The 20,804-nt window shown below is 36.3% G+C and overlaps 1 protein-coding gene across 2 annotated transcripts in view; it reads left to right on the top strand.

Annotated features, from left to right (window-relative positions):
• The window catches only part of LOC145674476 (uncharacterized), a 1,412,137-nt gene that overhangs the window by 915,769 nt on the left and 475,564 nt on the right, over window positions 1–20,804 (top strand). For both annotated transcript variants that reach the window (XM_081744589.1, XM_081744590.1), the window contains exons 5-6: window positions 383–472; window positions 16,384–16,501. In XM_081744589.1, the coding sequence (XP_081600715.1) occupies window positions 383–472; window positions 16,384–16,501 (208 nt within the window). The remainder of the gene's footprint in view (window positions 1–382; window positions 473–16,383; window positions 16,502–20,804) is intronic.

The following is a 20,804-nucleotide window of genomic DNA, read 5'->3' as shown; positions in this document are numbered from 1 at the left end:
CATTGTATCCTTTGTAACTGTAAGTAATATGATAAATCTCTTGTTATTATGCCCCACTAAATGCCATTATGCGTAATCTGCACATCATCTCCCCATTAGTTATAAACCAGAGTCCACTGTCTTTTCCAATTGCCTCATGATGTTGCGTCAACACCGAAATACTTGTAATCCTACCGGTAACTAACACAGGACCACAAATACTAATCATCGTGCTACATGGAAACACTAATAAATGAATGTATATGTTTTGTCAAGTGGTTTGGTTTAATTAATCTGAAATGTGAATGTGAGTAATATAAAGCAGGTGCTCATTTCTTGTAAATGAATTTTATATTTAAGAAATAAAAAACGTAATATTAAAATGTTCTGGATTTAATTTCAGAACGCACAAATGGAAACCAGGAACTCGTACCTCCAGCCAGTGTCACTGAATTGTCAGATCAACAGCTTTCATGTGGGTTTTACTTACCAGGTAAGGCAGATCCTAATATTTTTCTTAACTTTAGCTTATTGTCATTTTTATTATACATTGATTAAATCATTAAGGGCGAGTTATCGCCACATGTACAGGTACAGTTATTTGTTAAAAATGTACAAAACTGTGAGAATCTATGGCCATGCCAGAAGGGGGTTTATTCACAGTTCCACTGCCAAGGGGCCCAGAAAGAAGACGTTGACCAATAGGAAGTACTCGTCACGCCCTATCTAGAGGTACTGTTATTTTCGCCCTAAATTCTCAGTAGGGATGGACACGAGTCGAGCTGAAACTCGACTCGACTCGAAACTCGAGTTGAATTCGAGTCGAGTCAAAAGTAATTTTGTCGAGTCGAGTTCCGAACCGAGTCATTGTTTTTGAGGTCGAGTTTCGAGTCGAGTCGAATTTGATAAATGGCTCGCTCGTTCAGCTCGTTTTAACTCGTTTAGAAATCATGGCCTGATTAGACTGGAAAGTGAAAACCATGAGAAATGTAAGCAGTAATGTGGAATACTTTTCGTGTTTCTCACGACAAGGGTGCATCTTGTCTCGTACTTTTCAGTGCATCTCGTGGGGAACTTGTAGTGAAAACAAGACAATAGATTTTTATTAACGAGACAGCCTCAGATGTCGTGAGCACCAATATAAATATATACTGTAGGTCTTACGTTCAAGGCTGAAACCTGCACGGTCGAATTTTATAGCCTAAGCAGAAGCCCAACCCGGATAGTGATGTTAACCAGCTCGGCTCGATTCAACTGAGCCCTAGTAGCTTGAGCCGGCTTGGTAGGTACGGGCCATCGAGTCAGCTCAATTGAGTCGATTGCTTGAGCCGGTTTTGTTGGGGCTAGCTATCGATTCGGGTCAATTGAACCGATGGCTCGAGCCGGCTCGGTTGGGATAAGCCACTAACTCGGTTCATGTGAGCCATCGGCTCGAGTCAGCTCCGTTGAAATGAGTCCATCGATTCGGTACGATTCAGCTCAACTGAGCCGATAGCTCGATCCGGCTCGGTTGGAGTGAGCAACCAACTCGGTTCGATTCGGCTCGGGTGACCCATCGTCTGGGCTGGATGAGCTGTTGGCTCGACTCACTTCTCGGTTCAGATCGATAGCGAATGAACTGTGAGCCGAGCCGTTGACAGTACTAAACCTGAACCGAGCAGTTTTGAACATGTTTGACCAGCGCCCTATAACTTTTAACAATTTTTGGCTCCAGCCAAAATACTTGTTCCTCCGGAATTCAAACCCAGAGCCTCATGACCGATGTCATTGTCTCCTGAAGACTTATCGACGACGAACAACTAGTTTTTAGTATTCAGATTCAAACCGCCTATCTTTCATGATTATACAGTTTAGTGCTGTCCTCTATGGATGCTTCTCACATATGCTAAATGCGATTTCATACTGATTTTATTCCTGTATTGTTTTCATTTCTAAAACTTTTCCGTTTCTCTAAATCACCAATGACTCCCTTACCTTTGCTGCCCTTTTTGACCAATTTCCTGAGGCTTTAGAGAAAAAATAGCACTTCCTCTAGATAGGGTTCACGCGTTCTTTCACTTCCTGTTACATCTGTTGGTCAATCTATCTTTTGGAGCTCTTGCAATGGAACTATGAAAAACCCCTTTCTACAGTATGCTTTCATCATTTCATTTTAATGAATATATTGTACACTAAACGTGCAATCTTATTATAAGGGCTAAGCTTCATGGCAATCGAATGATTGTTCACGTCCTTATCAAAACTTATCTGCATTAGGCACGAAAATTACAAATGACTATGAGAGAGAAGAGTTCTGGAATACTTCAATTCGCAGCTGTTCCGTAAGCCAATTTGTTTTAGAACTCTATGATTCCAGTAAACAGGAATATACCAGAGTATTCTTAGGTTACCTACAGAGACGAAGTGAAATGATAATTTTTTACTGCAATAAATTTTCTGAAGATGTTTGGGTGAAACGTAGATACTGAGTGTGTTGCTCACGAAGGTGGTTTCGGTTATGATAAATGCTTTTTTTTGTATATTTTTTTTGTGACTTGAATTGTTTAAAAAGATAATTTGGCAAAAGCAGGACCATAAAAACCATATATCAGTCATATTTTAAAAAAATCTTACTTCACTGTTTTAATAATTACTTGCGATCCGAAAATTTATATAATTTCAGAGTTGTTATAACTTCTTCGAATAACGTGGTAAATTGGTTCCTAACGATGCGTCCAAAACTGTGTCGTTTGAAGTTTGTTGAAAGTGGATTTAAACTAAATTGGTTCATCACAGAAATTTAGGATAACACAATAATAATAATAATAATAATTTTTATCTATTTCTATGACCTATGTAATCCGGAAGTTCAATGCAGCATTTCACAAAAGCACTCTGTTGACTTCTATCTTCAGCTAGCTGCATCCAGTTTCTACTTTGTATTAATATTTCAGCGAAACCCATCTTAATATTGTCCTCCTATCTGCGCCTAGGTCTTCCTAATGGTCGTTTTCCGATTCGTCTTCCAGTTAAAACTTTTAAAGTGTTCCTACTTTCTTCCAGTCTGACTACCCTTTGGCGTGGGAGACCCTGGTTCGATTCCCGGCGGGAGCTCATGGAGTTCGGATTCCTCGTTAATCAGTAGGTCCACGTCTCATATAGCCTCGTTGCTGAAAGGGACGTTAAACTCAAAATCAACTAAACTCCAGTCTGATTGCATGACCTGCTCACCTGAGCCTCCTAGATTTGATAACCCTTACAGTGTTTGGTAAACGGTATAAATTATGTAGTTCCTCGTTATTAAGTTTGCGCCATTCTCCATTCCCGTTCCTCTTGGGTCTTCTCAAGATTTTATTTTCATATATTCTCACTCTGCGTTTTCTCTTAAATTAGGCGACCATATTTTGCAACCATACAGCACAAACCTGTGCAAACAAAATGGCATTCCATAAATCCTTCCTTTAGTCTACAATAATGCTATGTAGCATCGTTGAGCGCTTGTTCAGAGCTTATTTTATCTTTGTGCTTAGAACTATAATACACTGGCAATTACTATCCGTTACTTGATATGAGTATTGTATTGGAAGCCGCATCTTGAAGGGAGCATCTTTAAGCGTTGAAATACTAATAATAGGTGAAAGAATGCCGAGGGACGGATAGTCCACAAGGACCAAATGAAAGGCTTTCTTTCAAGTTATCTAACAGTAGTCTTAATCTTGCACAGTTATTCTTCAGTAGAACCAAAAGCTAATTCAATCCCAACCGACGCGTCTCGTCTATTCTTCATAAAAGTTAACTTTTCAATGGCAACGAAGATAGTTTACATTTGAAAAAAAGAAAAGTGTTTCTTGTCTCATCAGTTCTATACTTATTGGCTCTTTTCATCTTGAAAGAGAGTCATTATGCCCACTTGTCGACCCAAAATAATTGATTGTCGTCTGAGGGGGTCATTGTACACGGCGACTGCAGGGCGCCTTTACATTTTATTGTGTTTCAAGTGGCTTGACAATCGACCTAATGTCACTTTACATATGACAAAAAGTATGCAAACAAGATTTCCGCGTGCTACGTGTGTGTGTGTGTGTGTGTGTGTGTAAAAATTTGACCTTATGGTGCACAGAAGGTTTTTGACCTGAAGCATCCAAATGAACTTCTGCATCCAATTATTTTCTTTAAAAGAAGGAACACTTGACAGTTTTATTTCGTTGTAATAGTTTTGAGATCTGGTTGTGTTCATAGGCTATACATAGTCAGGGCATATATACAAATGTATATGCATAGTATTTTAATCAATATTAGATATTATGAAGTCCTAGCTCAAACTTAATTGCCCTCAATACCAATACATCAAAAGCTGAGGTTGAGTGAGGAGACATGAAAATAATTGCGATTCGTATAAATATCAAAAAATACTTTGCTGAGGATAATGACCTTTGTTTTAGTCCATTGGAACACTTAACGTTGTGAAATAAATTAAACGAAATCTTTCAGTTTAACGTCCCACGATTATGACCTTTTATGACTAAGGGAGACGATAATTAAAGCAGGTGGATGATTGTGGAATGATAAAGTAGGAGGAAACGGGGGTACCCTGAGAAAACTCACGGACACGATGTTGTCCACCATGAACTTACTTCTTCGGGGATTGAATCACAGACCCCACACTCTACCACTGAGCCACCGTGTCCCCTTAATGTTATGAAGGAGAACAGTTGATACTAGAGAAGAATTCAAACCACTAGTCAAATTATCAGAGGTGTTGTAGTGTCAGCAGAATTTGAACATGGCGATCACATCAACGTAGCTCTTGATGGGTAAATGGCTGATGTTCAAACCTTTTGTAGTGGGAGATTCGAAGTTAGTCCGCGGCTAAAGTGTATGTGGTTTGAGTCGCACGTGAACTTGTAAATCTAATTATATACAGCCTCGGTGCTAAATAGGACTATTCTGCCTGCAAAAGAAACACGTCTTGTGAGAAAAAAAATGCTGTATGATAACTGCACTGCCTATTCAGACGAAACTTGTATTGTGCTCCAAACCAATCAACGAAACTGAAGATGCTTTTTAATAAATTTTATCATTATTCACTACCAAGACGGTAGTACACAAAATGATTAATGGGTTGCTTCATATGGAGTTTAGCGTTCCGTTGAGCATCGAGGCTATATGAGACATGAACCTACAGCTTAATGTGGGATCCAAAGCACATGAGCTCCCACTGGGAATCGAATCTGACGCTAACTAAATAGTCACGAGGCAGTTCTAGAATTATTTTAGTGATATATCCGAACATTATGATTAATGCTTTTTGTTTGTTTGTTTGTTTGTTTGTTTAAGTATAATACAAGGTGTCTCCCAAAAGTCATGAAATCTACATTTTTGCCGCGCCCCGATAGGTCGCAACATGTTCGGGCGTGTTGAGTTAGGTGGACGGGACATTCCGCTTTGCAGCACATTCAAAGTCAGTCTGCTCGGAGCATTGATAGCGTCAGGATCGGCTTGCACCCAAGTTTTGAGACCATGTCATGGCGAATATTTTCGAGCAACGTTTTATCGATTGAGTTCTGCCATAGCCGTTTTCAGGAAGGCCCCGGCCTTCGGTGTGGTAACAAGTTCTCCACACCACTCGACGTCCATCGCGAGCAGCACAGGGACAAATATTTTTCTGCTTTCGCTGTAGTTTTTTTTTTTTCCACTTCCTTTTGTCAAATTTTATTATTTTGTCCAACAAACAAATAGAATTTTCTTGTTGAATGAAATAAACAAGCGACTAATATAGCGTAGCATACCTAAGTTAATAATAGATAATCAAAAAGTAATTGACTAATATAATATAATTAGTAAGATATGTTTAAAATACAAGGATCATGGCAACAAGTTGACTAGAATAATATAAAAAACATTCATAAAATTAGAAGTACTCATAAAATAAGGTTACAAAATATATTTACAAGGAAAGGTAAACGAACAGCAGGACAAGCTTAATATTACTAAATTGACAATTGAAGTTCAGTGTTCTTTTCAGCACTGAGGCTATCTGTATGAGTGACGATGATATACACAGAAAGTCATATTCTAGTTTTATATACATTTACATAAATATTCATAAGCAAGGGCGCCCAAAGGTGAGGGCCCGGCCCCCCTGGCTCACGAAAATGTATATGTGTATTATAACAACTTAAAAATCTTAAGAGCTCCTTCATGGCTAAGCGATTAGCGTACGCGCCTTCGGCGCGGGAGACCCGGGTTCGATTCCCGGCGGGACCTCACGTGTTTCGGATTCCACGTTAATCAGTAGGTCCACGTCTCATATAGCCTCGCTGCTGAACGGGACGTAAAACTCAAAATCAAACAATCCAATCAATTAAATTTCTTAAGATTTTCTTAATACAAATTAAAAAAAAAAATGCCAAACATAATATAGCAACCTGGAAGATGCTCCCTAGAACCTGGAAGATGATTTTCTTCGGCGCCCATGTTCATAAGTATTGTGGATAATACATATACCGTATATTTATACAAATTTGGAAGAATTGCCAGAACTGTAGGTCTATTGAGGACCGTTCTCATGCTGAAAAGATGTCTAATTTCCTTCTATTCCTTTCTTTTACAACAGATGGCTTCATTAATTTTGAATAGTTATTCAAAAGAATATTACACACAATAGAAACAATGTTTCCTACCAATTTTTCATTGTGGTGGCATGGATTTACAATATTATACAAACAATCAAGAATGTTATTGTCTCTGCTGATCCCTAATATACTTAAGCGATGCAAGACTAATTTCTGATTATTGTTTGAAATGAACTTGTTCTCATATTCTTTAGATATTAACACCTGCATGATGGCAAATACATGTTTGCATACTCTTACAATCAAATCTGATGGTACCGACAATTTGCCTCGATTTATGTTAGTGAAATATTCATCTTTTGATTCCCCCCCTTTTTTTTCTTTTGTATCAATATATCATTACATGCATCACAGTTAAATTTGTGTGCTGTCTTGAAACACACACATCCACATATGTACAGAAATGCAGAATCATCTATTGTAACACTGCTCAAATAGTCTTTGTTTAGAATCTCAAGAAACAAACTATCAATATCATCTTTACTGTTTACAAATTCGTAATGATCATCCAGTATTTCGCTTGAGAATGAAACATTTCATATCTTGCGGAACGAAGTCCTAATATACCTTTGATCATGAGCTTCCGTTCAGCTTCTGTTACCTGTGCTATTGTGATATTGTAATTTCCTCCTGCTAACTGTCTATATTGACCAAAACGAGATTCCAATTTATCGGTTTGAAACTTGCCTGTTAGTACTAGGGATGGCCTTTTTCGAAAACTCTGTTTTTCGATTTTCAGGAATTTCATTTTTCGCTTTCTCAAAAAATTTTTCGTTCGTTTTTTCAAAATATTTTTCGTTTTTCATTTTTCGTTTTCGAAAAATTAATTCGAAGTGGCCATTCCTAGTTAGTACATAACTACCTTTTAAAACCCTTATAAAGTACAATATAATTTCTTTCATTACGAAAGTGCAGTAATACAAAACATTATATGTGTCTTTGGTCAAGCTGCCGATTTCAGAATTTGCACTGTTAACTTCCTCCCATTTATCCAACCGTCATAAAATTGTCGAGGAAACTTATCCGAATGTCATCAGCATCCTCAAACAGTTTCTTTAAAGGATTGTTTTGCAGACAGTGTGTCATAGGTCTTTTGATGTTAAAAATCGACCACCATGTCAAAATGAGATTTACAAAATATTCTGTACCCTCGTAACCAAGCATACACAACGCTGATATAGTAACTTCATTAGAAAGAGTCTGTGGCAAAAGTGGCAAAAATACGTATATACTTGTGTATGGACAGTACTTTAAGGAATATTAACCATTTATACAGATCTTATTAATATTATTTTTTAATATATTCCATGACTTTTGTGACACATTCTCTATTGTGCGATAAGAATAGACAGATATCAATCAATGTATGATATCAAATTAAACAAAGTTGAATATTTGGTAGTAAATTCTCGTGCATTATTCGAGAAAATCGAAAAAAAAAACGAAATTTTATGTCACTAAAGAAGTGTCTTGAATTACCGTGTTTGTTCCGCTGAAACAGCTTGTTTATTTATTTACTGCTGCATATCTAAAATACACTGTTAATTAACAGATTATATCCATTATTATCTTCTTCTAATGCACATATTACTTGCAGTGTTCTGTATTTTTTTTAAAAAAAAATGTTTAAGCTCCCTTAAAATAAATTGAACACATGCATCATGGTTTGATGTATTTGATGAATACTTTTTTAGGAAATGCTAAAAGTTAGACAAAACAAGGAAAATTGCAACGGTAACTGGTGTCAAAGGAGCCTCAGTCAGTGGCGGATCTTGAAGGTAAAAACCAGGGGGCGGGGGCAGCGAGAATCCAGACTATGATAGATATATCTTGAGTTTACGCAAATAATTTTAATTTGAAATCCGTTTACGCATTTCATTAACAGAACTAGGTAAAAATAATATGTATTAGTCAGCAAGACTTTGAAAGGAATAGCAAGAAATTTTAACAATTAATTTTTGCTTCTCATGTTATATAAGAGAAAGCACACGTCTTGGTTGCTTTTTGTCTTCATTTTTTTAAATATATATTTTACTACCAGTCAACAGTGACACAATACATAATCGTCATCCATTCAAGAACTAATTTGTCGATTCTCTGTGTTTGCAAATGAATTTACAATTTTCCATACGTCCTGCAGAAGTTTCCAAATTAACTCTCTCCCAATGGATATTATGGCTAGGTTAAACGTTGACATTGTGGACCTCAAGTATTTTTTTTTTCACATTGCATAACAGAAAAACTTAAACTGAAGCTGGATCTAAGTTTCAAAAATCTTCCAATAAAGATTAAAAGGCAAGGCTTACTATAAAATTTCAAAAATATATAAATAGTAGGTTCCATTATTTTCTTCACTGAAAAACAAACTAGAGAGGCAAGGCCCTCTCAGCCCGCCTGGATCCGCCACTGACTTAAATATCTACAGATGAAAGTACAGGGAATCCTTAAAAATGAAGTGACTACTTTTAAAAAATGATTGTACATAATTCAGCTATTACAAGAAAGTGGTTGCTTGTATTGGTTTCCAATAATACTTTCTCCTCAAAGAGCACATAAAGAGCTTCTTGATTGTGAAGTGTAAAGGTATTCCAATACACTGCCTCTATTGTCCTAATGTTTCTCCTTTTAATGGAGATTATTTGGTATAGCATTGTGTATTTGAAATCAACGCCCTCTGGCGGAAGATTTTGTAACCATCCCACAAAGATTTTTAAACATAAAAACTGTATTTTTCTTCTTGTAATAATATATACGTTGTTCACATAGGCGCAGAACACCAATTTTACTTGAATCATTCACGTTACCTATGTGAAAGTCTTTAATATTGAAAATTGTAAAATGTCAAAACGTTTCTTTATTCATACACAGTATTGTTTCGTGCTGACATCTACAAGTCAGCAAAAAATGTTAACTGTCACTTTAAAGTCTACTTTCCCACAACAGGAGAAAAAAAGTAATAGTTCTCTTGTAAATCTGTAGGATACTTGAATTAATTGAAAATGTAAATTGCTGTACTTGAACTTCCCTCTTCCATGTATCCTTTCAGTTGTTACAATTGGCAGTAAAGTAGCCAACTGTAAAGTATTTCTTTGCCTATGATTCACTGTTAAAAAGTGTCGTATATTGATTGGTAGTAAGGTAGCCAACTGTAAAACAACTCTGCCTAGAATTCACTATTAAAAAGTGTTATGTAATATATTAATGAAAGGGAAAACAAAAACAACCGATTTATACGCACACCAGATCCTCTGTAGATTTGAATTCTATAATACACGAAGAGTGAAAAAGTGACTGACTGGACCGGGATTTGAACCCGGGACCTCCCGCATACCGTGCCAATTCGTTAACCACTACGGTACGCTTCCCAGAACAGCCACTAACTCGGACCACGTGGGTTGCACCACAAACCACTGCTGTGTTTGGACAATGCTGTCTATACACCGAGCACCCATGACGGTCGTAATTTCATGTAGATATCAATAAAAGGGGAAACAACCGATTTTTGCACACACCAGATCCTCTGTATTCCATAACACACAAAGTGGAAAAGTGACTGACTGGACCGGGACTCGAACCCTGAACCTCCGGCATACCGTGCCGGTGCGTTAACTATTATGCCAGCCAGTCTCTCTCTCTCTCTCTCTCTCTCTCTCTCTCTCTCTCTCTCTCTCTCTCTCTCTCTCTCTCTCTCTCTCTCTCTCTCTCTCTCTCTCTCTCTCTCTCTCTCTCTCTCTAAGAGCATGATATAGGTCCCAGGTTCGAGTTCCGGTCCAGTCAGTTACTTTTTCTCTTTGTGTGGTATAGTGTTGTGTACTGTATACCAGTAAGCTAGTCAACTGTAAAATATTTCTCAGCTAAGATTCACTATTAAATATATCATATACTGTATTATTTTGCTAAGTTTTTTAAAGCAATCAAGAGATGTGAAGTAGCGGATTGCATCTATTGTTTGTTTTTGTTTTCTTCTAATGTGACACGCATAGGCTATTCCTTATCAGGATTTCTTCCAGAGAATTTTATCTGGACAATCAAAATGTGAAATTGTTGCACTATATGATTAAAAGGACGTATCCTAGAAAGAGTGACATAATCGCAATTCACCTCTGCTCCGGGAGCAAATTCCCCCGTAAGTATGCCTGAATGAAAAACACTATTCTGATACTGACGCACACTACAACTAATACTACTAGCAAGATTTTGTAAGCGTTTAAAAGAAGTGTTTTATGTTCCTTTAAAAAATTGAAGAGGTGTATCGTGGTTTGATGTATCTAACGATACGCTCAGTAAATCTGAGAAGATGAAGAGTTCGGCTGAAGCAAATAAGAAATATATATGTCTTTGTTTAGTAATGCTTAATTTTGTTGAGATATCTTCCAGAAATCCTACAATATTACCAAAAGGTTCCAACGATAAGACACATACCAATCAAAAGTTCACATTGAGCTGAACGAAATGATAGGAGTAACTGTAAATGTTTGTGTGTAGTTTTTGGCGAAATCGAGACGCACGTACTATTTGCAAGGCTCTTATTTTTTTCTAAATTATGGCCTAAATGTCCTAAATATTCGAGCTGTAGTTAATCCGTGAGTTAATTTCCTGGATTTTTATGCAATTACATTTTTGACGTAATTTCAACCAAGACGAAGAATCATGATTTAGCAATGTATTCCAGAAGCTACTTTTTCTTTTTTGCCAATCAAAATGTTTTGTAGATGTCTGATTATTGGCAGCAGCGCACTAGAAAATCACATTATTTTTTAAATGTTATTCGTTATTTTAAAGAAATCCTAGGGACTATATAATTACATAAGTCGCTCCAAGACAGTTGAAAAATGCCGCTGAACTTCACACAGGTAGGAGAGCCAACCCTTGTAGATCACCAGTTTGAGTCATTTCTTGGATTGCAACCCTGAATACGGAACATTATAATCTAACTGTTCAGTTCGTAGAGTTCTTTATTGTCTATCTTGTGACCTGGTAGCACATAAGACAAATCTAAGATGGAACCATTTTCACTCTTTCACTTCTTTTTATTCCTTTTTGTTGCGACCTCCATTCGCTCTATTGTTTTCTCGACTCTACTGACGGATGGAGTCGTTTCGCCATGTAGGGGGTGTTCTTTGCAGTCAGCACGTAGTTTATCACTTGAGACAAAAAGGAAAAAAACAATGACGCTTGACAAATGGCACAACTGTCAAGCTGTTGACACTGCTATAAGAAGACAGGAACATGAAAACGTGTACAAATAAAACAAACACGAAAATGTACAGAATATATATGCTATGAATCGTCGGTAAGGCGTGTGCTTATTTTCCAGTTCCTATGTTACATTCATTGGTCATTGTTTGGGAAGGAAAATACTTCCATGTTCATTGCTGCTTTTTCAGTTTCGTTTGTGCGACAACTCCCTTACACAGTTCTTCAGACCTGCTTCTTCTTTTGTAAGTACTTCTACAAAAACAATTTGAAGAAATTTACGCAGTCAAGTCGTTGTCTAAAGTGTTGGTTATTGTCTTTCTTATCTTACTGTTAGGAACATGCCATTTTTTTAAACAACGAAAAAAAGCTTTTCCATTGCTTAACCTAGCGGTAGTCAACTTAACCCTGGAATACATACACAAAAACTGTTAACGTGAGTACACACGTGGGGTACCAGAGGAAACCATTTAATTAAATTCTACTGAAGGTAATAATAAACAAATCTGTATCACTTTATCGCATACAATAACACGTAACAGCATTTCTTTTTGCATTTTGAACAAACATTGTTAATTCTTACAGCATGAAATGCATACTTCCTTTTCTGGGCTCAGCACAAACAGTCATCTTGCAGCTGGTACAAAAATATTTTTTTCTGTCCTTGTTCCTGTATATATATATTCCTGGTGTATATTCGACATCATGCTTGCTTCGGAAGACAAGGTATTGAACCACGCATAGATGATGATTGGTCTTCAATACCAGGAATATTCTTGATGCCAGTACACAAATTCGTGGGAAGGTTCAACTTTAGGCACTCCTTCATGTAGGGTCTAGCTAACTGAATCCCCAGTTCTTTGAGAACCTCCTTTCACCTACAATGTTGGAGAACAGAACCATTGCGTTAACACCAACCTGATCCAACATACCATAAAGATAAGGCAGAGGCGTTCGTCGTATTTTCCTGCTGATACTATACAGTATGTGTGAAGTAACTGATCGAAACAGTCAGCACTTCTTTTTGTTTCGTTGTAGAAATGTACAATTTCAGGTCTAGTGCGTTCAGTACAAATTCTGTAAAATTCCTTGTACCTACACAACTTACTTTCACCATCAGAAAATATTTTGTAAACGCACGCAAATTACCTTAAAGATTTTCGACACCACTAGATTTCACAAACGTAAACACACACATGAGGGTGCTACAGAATTTTATCCCATGTTTATCTTCTATTTAAAAACAAAAGAAATGGTTTGACAACTACCACCGAGAATGTCACTCTCTAAAATGAGAATACACGGAAGTACAGGCCAATAGACTTGAAAATAGTGCGACAATGGCGATTAGTATAACTATTGGGGTGGCCCAGCACCCAGCTTGTATTCCAGGGTTAATTTTGTGGAAGAAGACGTGTGGATAATTTCAGTAGCGGACAAAATGTGTAAAGATAAATTCTTACACAAAAGTTGAAATTATGAAGCGGGAGTTGTGGGTAGTTTCCGATGCAGAAAAGACTGGTGATTGTACAGGATTAGCAATAGCAACCGTTCAAAAATCATCATAGACACAAAGGAAGTTTGGTAATTAAAATGTCCAACCCCATATCCGGTACGAAACGTGTAAACAAAACGCAGAATTTAAGCTTTGTATGTAGAAATACACAGACTGCACAGTAAAGGAAAATGTAATGTTATTTCATCTACTATGGTTAGTGTATTATTTCAATATTGAGCCCATCGCTTTCCTACGGTATCTACTGTAGTAACTGAGAGAATTTGCACCAGTTTATATATAATTATATATATATATATATATATATATATATATATATATATATATATATAATATGAGCAAAGCTCTACGCGGTATACCAAGTAACCAACAATGATTTACGTTTCCTGTAATTCTTCACGAAAAAAAAAATCTGAGAATATACATTTTCTAACATTTAAATGAGTAGAACTCCTGTCATATATTGTTGGTGTTTGCACTATGTTCCCATGTGCACTATTTATCTAGTGTACGTAATAACAACGGATGGCAGCACTGCTATTTATGCAAATGTCGGAAACTTTGTACGCTTAGGAAACTATTTTCGTGAACAATTACACGAAATATAATACCTTGTCGGGTACTTGATAGAAATGACAAATAGGGTTATACAGCGTACAGCTTTTCTCCACTGTGAGTTCCTAGATTATTATGATTGGTCGGAAGGCGATGTCCTTGGTGTTGAACTACACCTTAAGTATATAACTTCCTGTAGACATTCTGTAGACTGATGCTCTTACCGACGCTGCATATCAGTACAAATATTCACCTTTAAATATCTTAATTTCTCTGTTCGTCCAAAATGCACACCTGACTGTTGATAAACGACAAATCTACGACATTCTTCATTAATGATCATATTCGTGATATTTTCCTATATTAGCACAGAAATCCTCACTATTAACAAGGACTTCCCCGTATCCTCATCAGCCCCAAGTCGCCCCGGAACAGAAGATTTAACTTTGCATTTGTCTCACTAAAATAATTATATTTGTGACGTTTTAGCATCAGTGTTCTTAATTCTATTACACGTGTTAAACATTTTTATTTTCTATCATACCAATACTTTGCACTTTTATATATATATATATATATATATATATATATATATATATATATATATATATATATATATATGCACAAATTTATGCTACGTTTTGGTTTATTATTATTTAGCAGTACTCGTAGTTTCGTATGCTCACTATTTAATATATTTATATTTATATACCTGCACCTCGACCACCTCAGTGTTTTATAATCAATGAGATTTAACTGAAATCTATGCCAAAGAGAGGGCGTAACCTTCTAATGGCTGGGAGTAGGAGTATCATCCTTAGAAAATCACTTATAAATTGATGAATAAAGATTTCTCCGGTGCACATACTTCCATACTCTTAAAAGATGGTGTTGAAATAGGTAAATACTAAAGTGGTAGTCATTTTGAGTTGTTTTAACATCTCATTTTGCCTTATATGCTGATACAACAAGCATCCATTTTGATATTATCAACGGAAAAAGATGTTATCGTTTGGGAGTACTTAGTTGTTGCATCATTATATAATTCCAAATGTAAATAGCATAAATATATAATTTGAAATAGTGACACATTTTCAGAGTAATACAAAATGTACTTAGAAAAAAAAATCCATTTTGTATTGAAGAGCATCATGAGAAACCTTGAGCCTGGATGTTCATGTACGCCAAGATAGCCCCCCGACTATAGAAAATTGAAAGAATGACTAGGTCATTCTTGTGTACTACGTTTGTACCGTTTGTACCGAAAATATTTTCGTTTCAAATGGGGGTGCTATCTTGGCGCTAACATAGCCCCCCCCCCGTATCACAGCACAAAAAATTGAAATACACCATTCGAAAGCAAATCGTTTGTACCACTTGTACCGAAAAAGTTTGTTTGTACCCTGATAGTTTCCGAGAAAGAGATGTCATTTGGGAGGGCTACTTTGGCGCCAAAATAACCCCCCTATCGCAGCACAAAAAATTGAAATACACCATTCGAAAGCAAATCGTTTGTACCATTTGTATCGAAAAAAAGTTTTGTTTGTACCCTGATAGTTTTCGAGAAAGAGGGGATGACATTTGGGATAGCCCCCCTCCCAGTTGACCTCTCAAGTAATTCTATAAGGAAAATGATATAAACATAGTACGAACGGAGGACCTAATCATTGTTTCAATTTTCTAAAGTCTGGGGGCTATCTTCCCAGACGTGAATGTTCAGCGTAAGAAAAAATTGGTAAAGAAATTTGGAAAGAAAGACATGCAGCAAACTAGAAGAGAGAACTCAAGGACGGAAGAAGTTGAAAAATTAGAAAGGAAACACAGACAGGGTCGACCATTTAATCTTGAAATGCCCTGGTAACTTTGAAACGAATAGATAAAAACACTGAAATTGTGTACGATGCAGATATCGTGAGTTCCCTCGTGGCTATTTGGTTAGTGTACGTGCCTGTGGCGCGGAAGACCTGGGTTCCATTCCCAGTGGGAGCTGGCGTGGTTTGGATAGCACGTTAAGGGAATTTTAGCGTCCCTTTCAGAGCAAGGCTAGGCAAGACGTGGGCATGGGTCTCCCGCGCCAAAGGACTTACATTATCTACTAGCCACCAGGGAGCTCTACGTTAAGCTGTATGTCCACGTCTGATTTAGCCTTGCTGCTGAACGAGATGCTAAAACTCAAAAAAATGTAATATAAACAGGGGGGACATTCTTTGATGTACTCTGAAATACCAGTAGATTAACAGAGTTTCCATCTTAATAGTACCATCTACACGGCATTTCAATCAAATATTTGGATTCTAAGTTTCATTGTCCAAATAATGTTCCATCTATGCCTTCTCTGTTATTATATGGTGAATGGCTATCCATAGTCGGGATATTATCGAATATTACCCCATCCTTAATACAAGATACCTGCTTTCTTATCCGTAATCCAGATATAATTCGGAATAGAATATGTCCATCATTTACTAAAATATTAATATGTATACTGATATTTTGAAGATTTAATGGGGCATTTTTTTTCAGGAACCCATGATGTCACAGGGAATACAATTATTGTATTGGATGGTTCCAAATATCCGGAAGGTGGTATGGATCCTACCGATCTGGCGAAACTACTTTTATACTACTCGAGTATTTCACGGTAAGTAGATGCATTTTCGTTGTCTTATGTGTACTGTTTGTAACTTGTAAGTTTCTAATTGTGTTCGTTACTTATATACAGATATTTATGCTATGGAATGACAACTTAACCTTGTGGAATAAGGCCCCGTAACTTGTCAGTTGCTGCTACTTCTAATGTCACTTTCATTAACTAAGATTTTTGCTAGGTCTTTGGATATCATAGTCTGTCAAGGCAGAATCTTATCTTTAGACAGCCGGTGACAAATTTTTGCTTCTCTAAAATGGGCAAAATTATAATGTAAACTGGCAAAATAAGGAATCTATAAATTGTCAACTATTAAAACAGGTTTACGAAACATGTAGAATTATTCCCGGAATATTAAAAGATTTATTGCCTGTTCATAGGTGTGCCATAATTGCATTTTTATATCAATTCCTCTTTGTATAACATATTGAGCGGTATGTATTCATGCTAATTACTATTCTAAATTCAGGATCTCATGTTCAGTAATTCTTAAATTTTGTTAGCATAACTGCGTTCACAGGTAAGATAATAGTTGTTACTAGCTGTACACGAGTCGAAAACTTTGGAGAACAAATAATAATAATAATAATAATACATATAAAATATTTTGCTGCCATTTGAAACGAACACTTTTGAGTTACGTCCCTTTTCCATACGTAACTTAAAGTTTACAAAATATTTTCTATGAAAGAACAAGATATGTTGAAATTCCTTTAATACTGAATGCGTCGTGTATCTTCTCTCTGGTACAGTATACGATAAATCTCTTTTCCCCTCTCTTTTAAAAGAGCACTTCCACCGCGCATATTGCAGGAGCTCCGACCACCGTGACGTTGATGGCTAAAGTAAGCGTGCCTTGGACGTGGGAAGGTAGCGCACCTGGTGGCGAATGAGTCAATTAACATACTCATCACTACCACCTGGCCTTTTATCAGTGGGAAATTCTGCAGGCGATGTTCTTCCTGTGGCGCTAGGACTGCCCACCGCGAATTTACAGATGTGGATGACAATCAAAGTTTTAATACTATTTTAGATTTGCAAACAAATGATGAGCAAACAATATTATTAATACTACTTTTTTCCTGTAAAAAACATTAGCTAATGAAAACAAACTTTGAAATCAATACATAATGGGGATTGTATAGTTCTGAAATTTTGCAGTTAAAAGACAATGCTATATTTACGTCAGATATTTGTGTCTACCGAGAGGCGCCATCTTGTTCGTCATTTGACTTTTATAGATTTTTTTTTTATTTTACTGTTGGGAGGGAATTTTGAAATTCCAATCGCATTTGTTTCTTCCATTTGGTTCTTCTAATGTCCTTTTACTTTGTAAAATATATTGTTATATAAATTTAATACTTGTAAATCATCTAAATGCTAGGTTTATATGTTTGTGGTCAAGAGAAGTTTGTATGTTTATGAACGTTTATATGTCTGTGGCAAATTCTTTCGACAATGATATCTCGGAAACCACTAACTCTAGAAATATGCCGTTTTCACTGATCGATTGCAAATTTTGTGTAGGCTGTTCAGTTCCAATTGGATATTAAAAAATGACAATTATTTCTTTATTCCATTTTTTAGGGATACACTTGGAAATATTGAAATTTTGAAAACTAAAGCATCATATCCTACGAGTTATACATTCGAACACTACATATTTATATACGGGGTTATTATCTCTCTCCAGCGTTTGTTTCATGGCCAAATGATAAAGAGAAAACGAAGGTTACATTTCTCAAGTCTAAGATTAATCTTTATTGTTTGGAGTGTTTTGCCCAATGAACACCATATACGGTATCACTCACATTATAATTAATTGTGTATGTAATGTATTTGCTTATTACATACTTCATGCAAGAAGGAAGAAAACTCTGATCATACATGAATTAGAAACTGGAACCGGAAGTAGGCTCAATCTTGCAAACGGTGCGAGATGTTGAAAAAATAATTCGAAAAATCTCTACTTTGTGGTACCCCTTGCTTTAAAAAAAATTAAAAAACATCTTTCACTTGTCTGTAAAGGGACATGTACAGATGTTGTGAGGAATGACAAGAAGAAGGGGAAGGGGAGAAAACAAGGAATGTCCGTGTGTGTGCTTTAATGGGTGCTTTCCGCTATCTGTTGATGAGTTTTGGTACTATTTGACTGTATATGCCATGCATGAGTAGATGTAGAAATGTCCAAGGAAAGGGGAAAAATATTTGAGTAACCTTATTCATTTTGTACGCGGTTTTCAATATTAAAGCGTCGTTTTCTCGAAAATACAGTTTTGTGATATTACTTTTTTTTAACCCTTCATGTGTGAATGATGAGCTGTGTAGAGAGCGCAGGTTCAGTTAGTCTTAAAAGACAGCTGACATCGTAATAAGTAGCAATTATATAGAGAAGCGTTTCTCAGAGTTTTTTTTTTTTTTAATAAGGACGTGTTTTATTATAATGTTTTACGGACCGCCTAACTCCTGTCACTTTTGAAAGTAAATTAATTATATTTTTCAAAAGAGTTTTATTTTTACTGAGAACTGTTTTTTATATTTACTTGGGCTCTCCTGAGTCTGGGAGCACAAAATCTCAAGAACTACAGTAGGACGTCGATAATCCGAACGCGGTCCCTAAAACCTTTTTACACATTATCTTACTGCTAGCGATAAACAAACAATAGGGTTGTCCGTCGGCGTTATGTGAAGGCAGTGTTTTTAAACACCTTATTAATTTGTGATTGTTTGTCAGACATATTTTTATTTTCTCGTAGGCTCGTATATAAGTTAAGTTTGAAGTGTGAGTTACAAGAACAATGTAATTTAGTGTAGGATCAGGTTCTTCAGAAACATTAAATGTAAGTAGCCTTACGTACGGTATTATAATTACTGTATGAACTGTATAACCACTGTATCGATAAAAGAGCATGCCGTACAGCATATTTAAGCCTAAATGACATTTTCTTGCTCATTTTCGAAAATCCGAATTACCTGTGGTCCCAATTAGTTCGGATTTTCGACTTCCTATTGTACTCAATGGATCACCAACAATTTTGCCTAGAATATAAGGGTTAAAAGTTGGGAATTGAGTTTTGTTGCTGGAAGTGATTCATCTACTTGATCCAAAGATACGGAGAGTCAAAAATTGGGTTCTCATATAAGTTTCTGAGGGAGTAATAAAGGATATCATTTATGTTTGATAGACTACCCGCAGTGCTGCTGATATTGGCGGTTTAGTATAATTCTCAGGATAATAAATATTGATCTGTCCGTATAATATAACGATAAAATGGAACTAAATTATATTCTAGTCGATAAATCTAGACTGATATATTTACAAATACGTATGCTTCATTTAATTCGATGTAAAATTCTATACTTAAGCTATATTTGGTAAAAAATATAACTCGTTAAAGTTTTTTTTATTTACCAGAAAAAATGAAATAAAATCTTTTTTAACATTCCACGATTATGGCCTTTGGGCTAAGTTAGACAATGATTAAAGCAAATGAATGATAGAAGAATTGGTGGAATGAGAAAGTGGGAAAACGGAAGTACCACGAGCAAAGCCACGAACACTTAAGTTGCTCACTACATACTTACTTGCCCGAAGATCGAACCAGGGACCCTAGCCATCAGATACAAGCGTTCTACCACTTAGCCACCGTGCCCTCTAAATAAGACATTGCAATTTGAAATTCCATAGTCTTTACCTCATTAAATTTTATAATCTATCATTTTTATAATCTATATCTGTTTGAGATTTTCAAATGTAGTGTATGATACACAGTTCACTTCAACTTTATTTTTTCCTGATTTTTTTGAACTTGTATTAAGTCTAAGAGAACCATAATGACATAACGTGAGAATCACTTGTGATCCGTGAACCACAGTTTGAGAAACCGTGTTGTAGAAGATGAGAACGTATTTAAGTACTTAAGCACTTCACAGATAAGAACGAAGCCAACGAGAAAATAGAAAGTAGATGTTACTCTTAAGAAACAAATATTTTATGGAACAAATCAGAAGTAAAATAAAAGAAAAAAATCTGCCCGTTGAGTGGAAATTAAGGTTAGTCCCTTACTCTCGGGGAATTTCAATAACAAAATGTTTCGTCTAATGTCTAGTGGAAAGGGGAACACCGTTGTCTGGTGGTTAGAGCGTTGGACTCATGTCTACTTGGTCCCGGGTTCGATCCCCAGTCCCCAGTTTTTGGCGTCCACCCAGTGTCGTGAGGCAAACTGGGGAGTCATGTGAATAAAAGATATGCTCTTGGACGCAGCTCACTTACTACGTGTTAGTCGCTAGACTGGAC

This window comes from Thermobia domestica, chromosome 17, assembly GCF_964235325.1.
Source record: "Thermobia domestica chromosome 17, izTheDome1.hap1.1, whole genome shotgun sequence".
Lineage (NCBI taxonomy): Eukaryota > Metazoa > Arthropoda > Insecta > Zygentoma > Lepismatidae > Thermobia > Thermobia domestica.
This window is presented reverse-complemented; position numbering and strand designations above follow the sequence as displayed.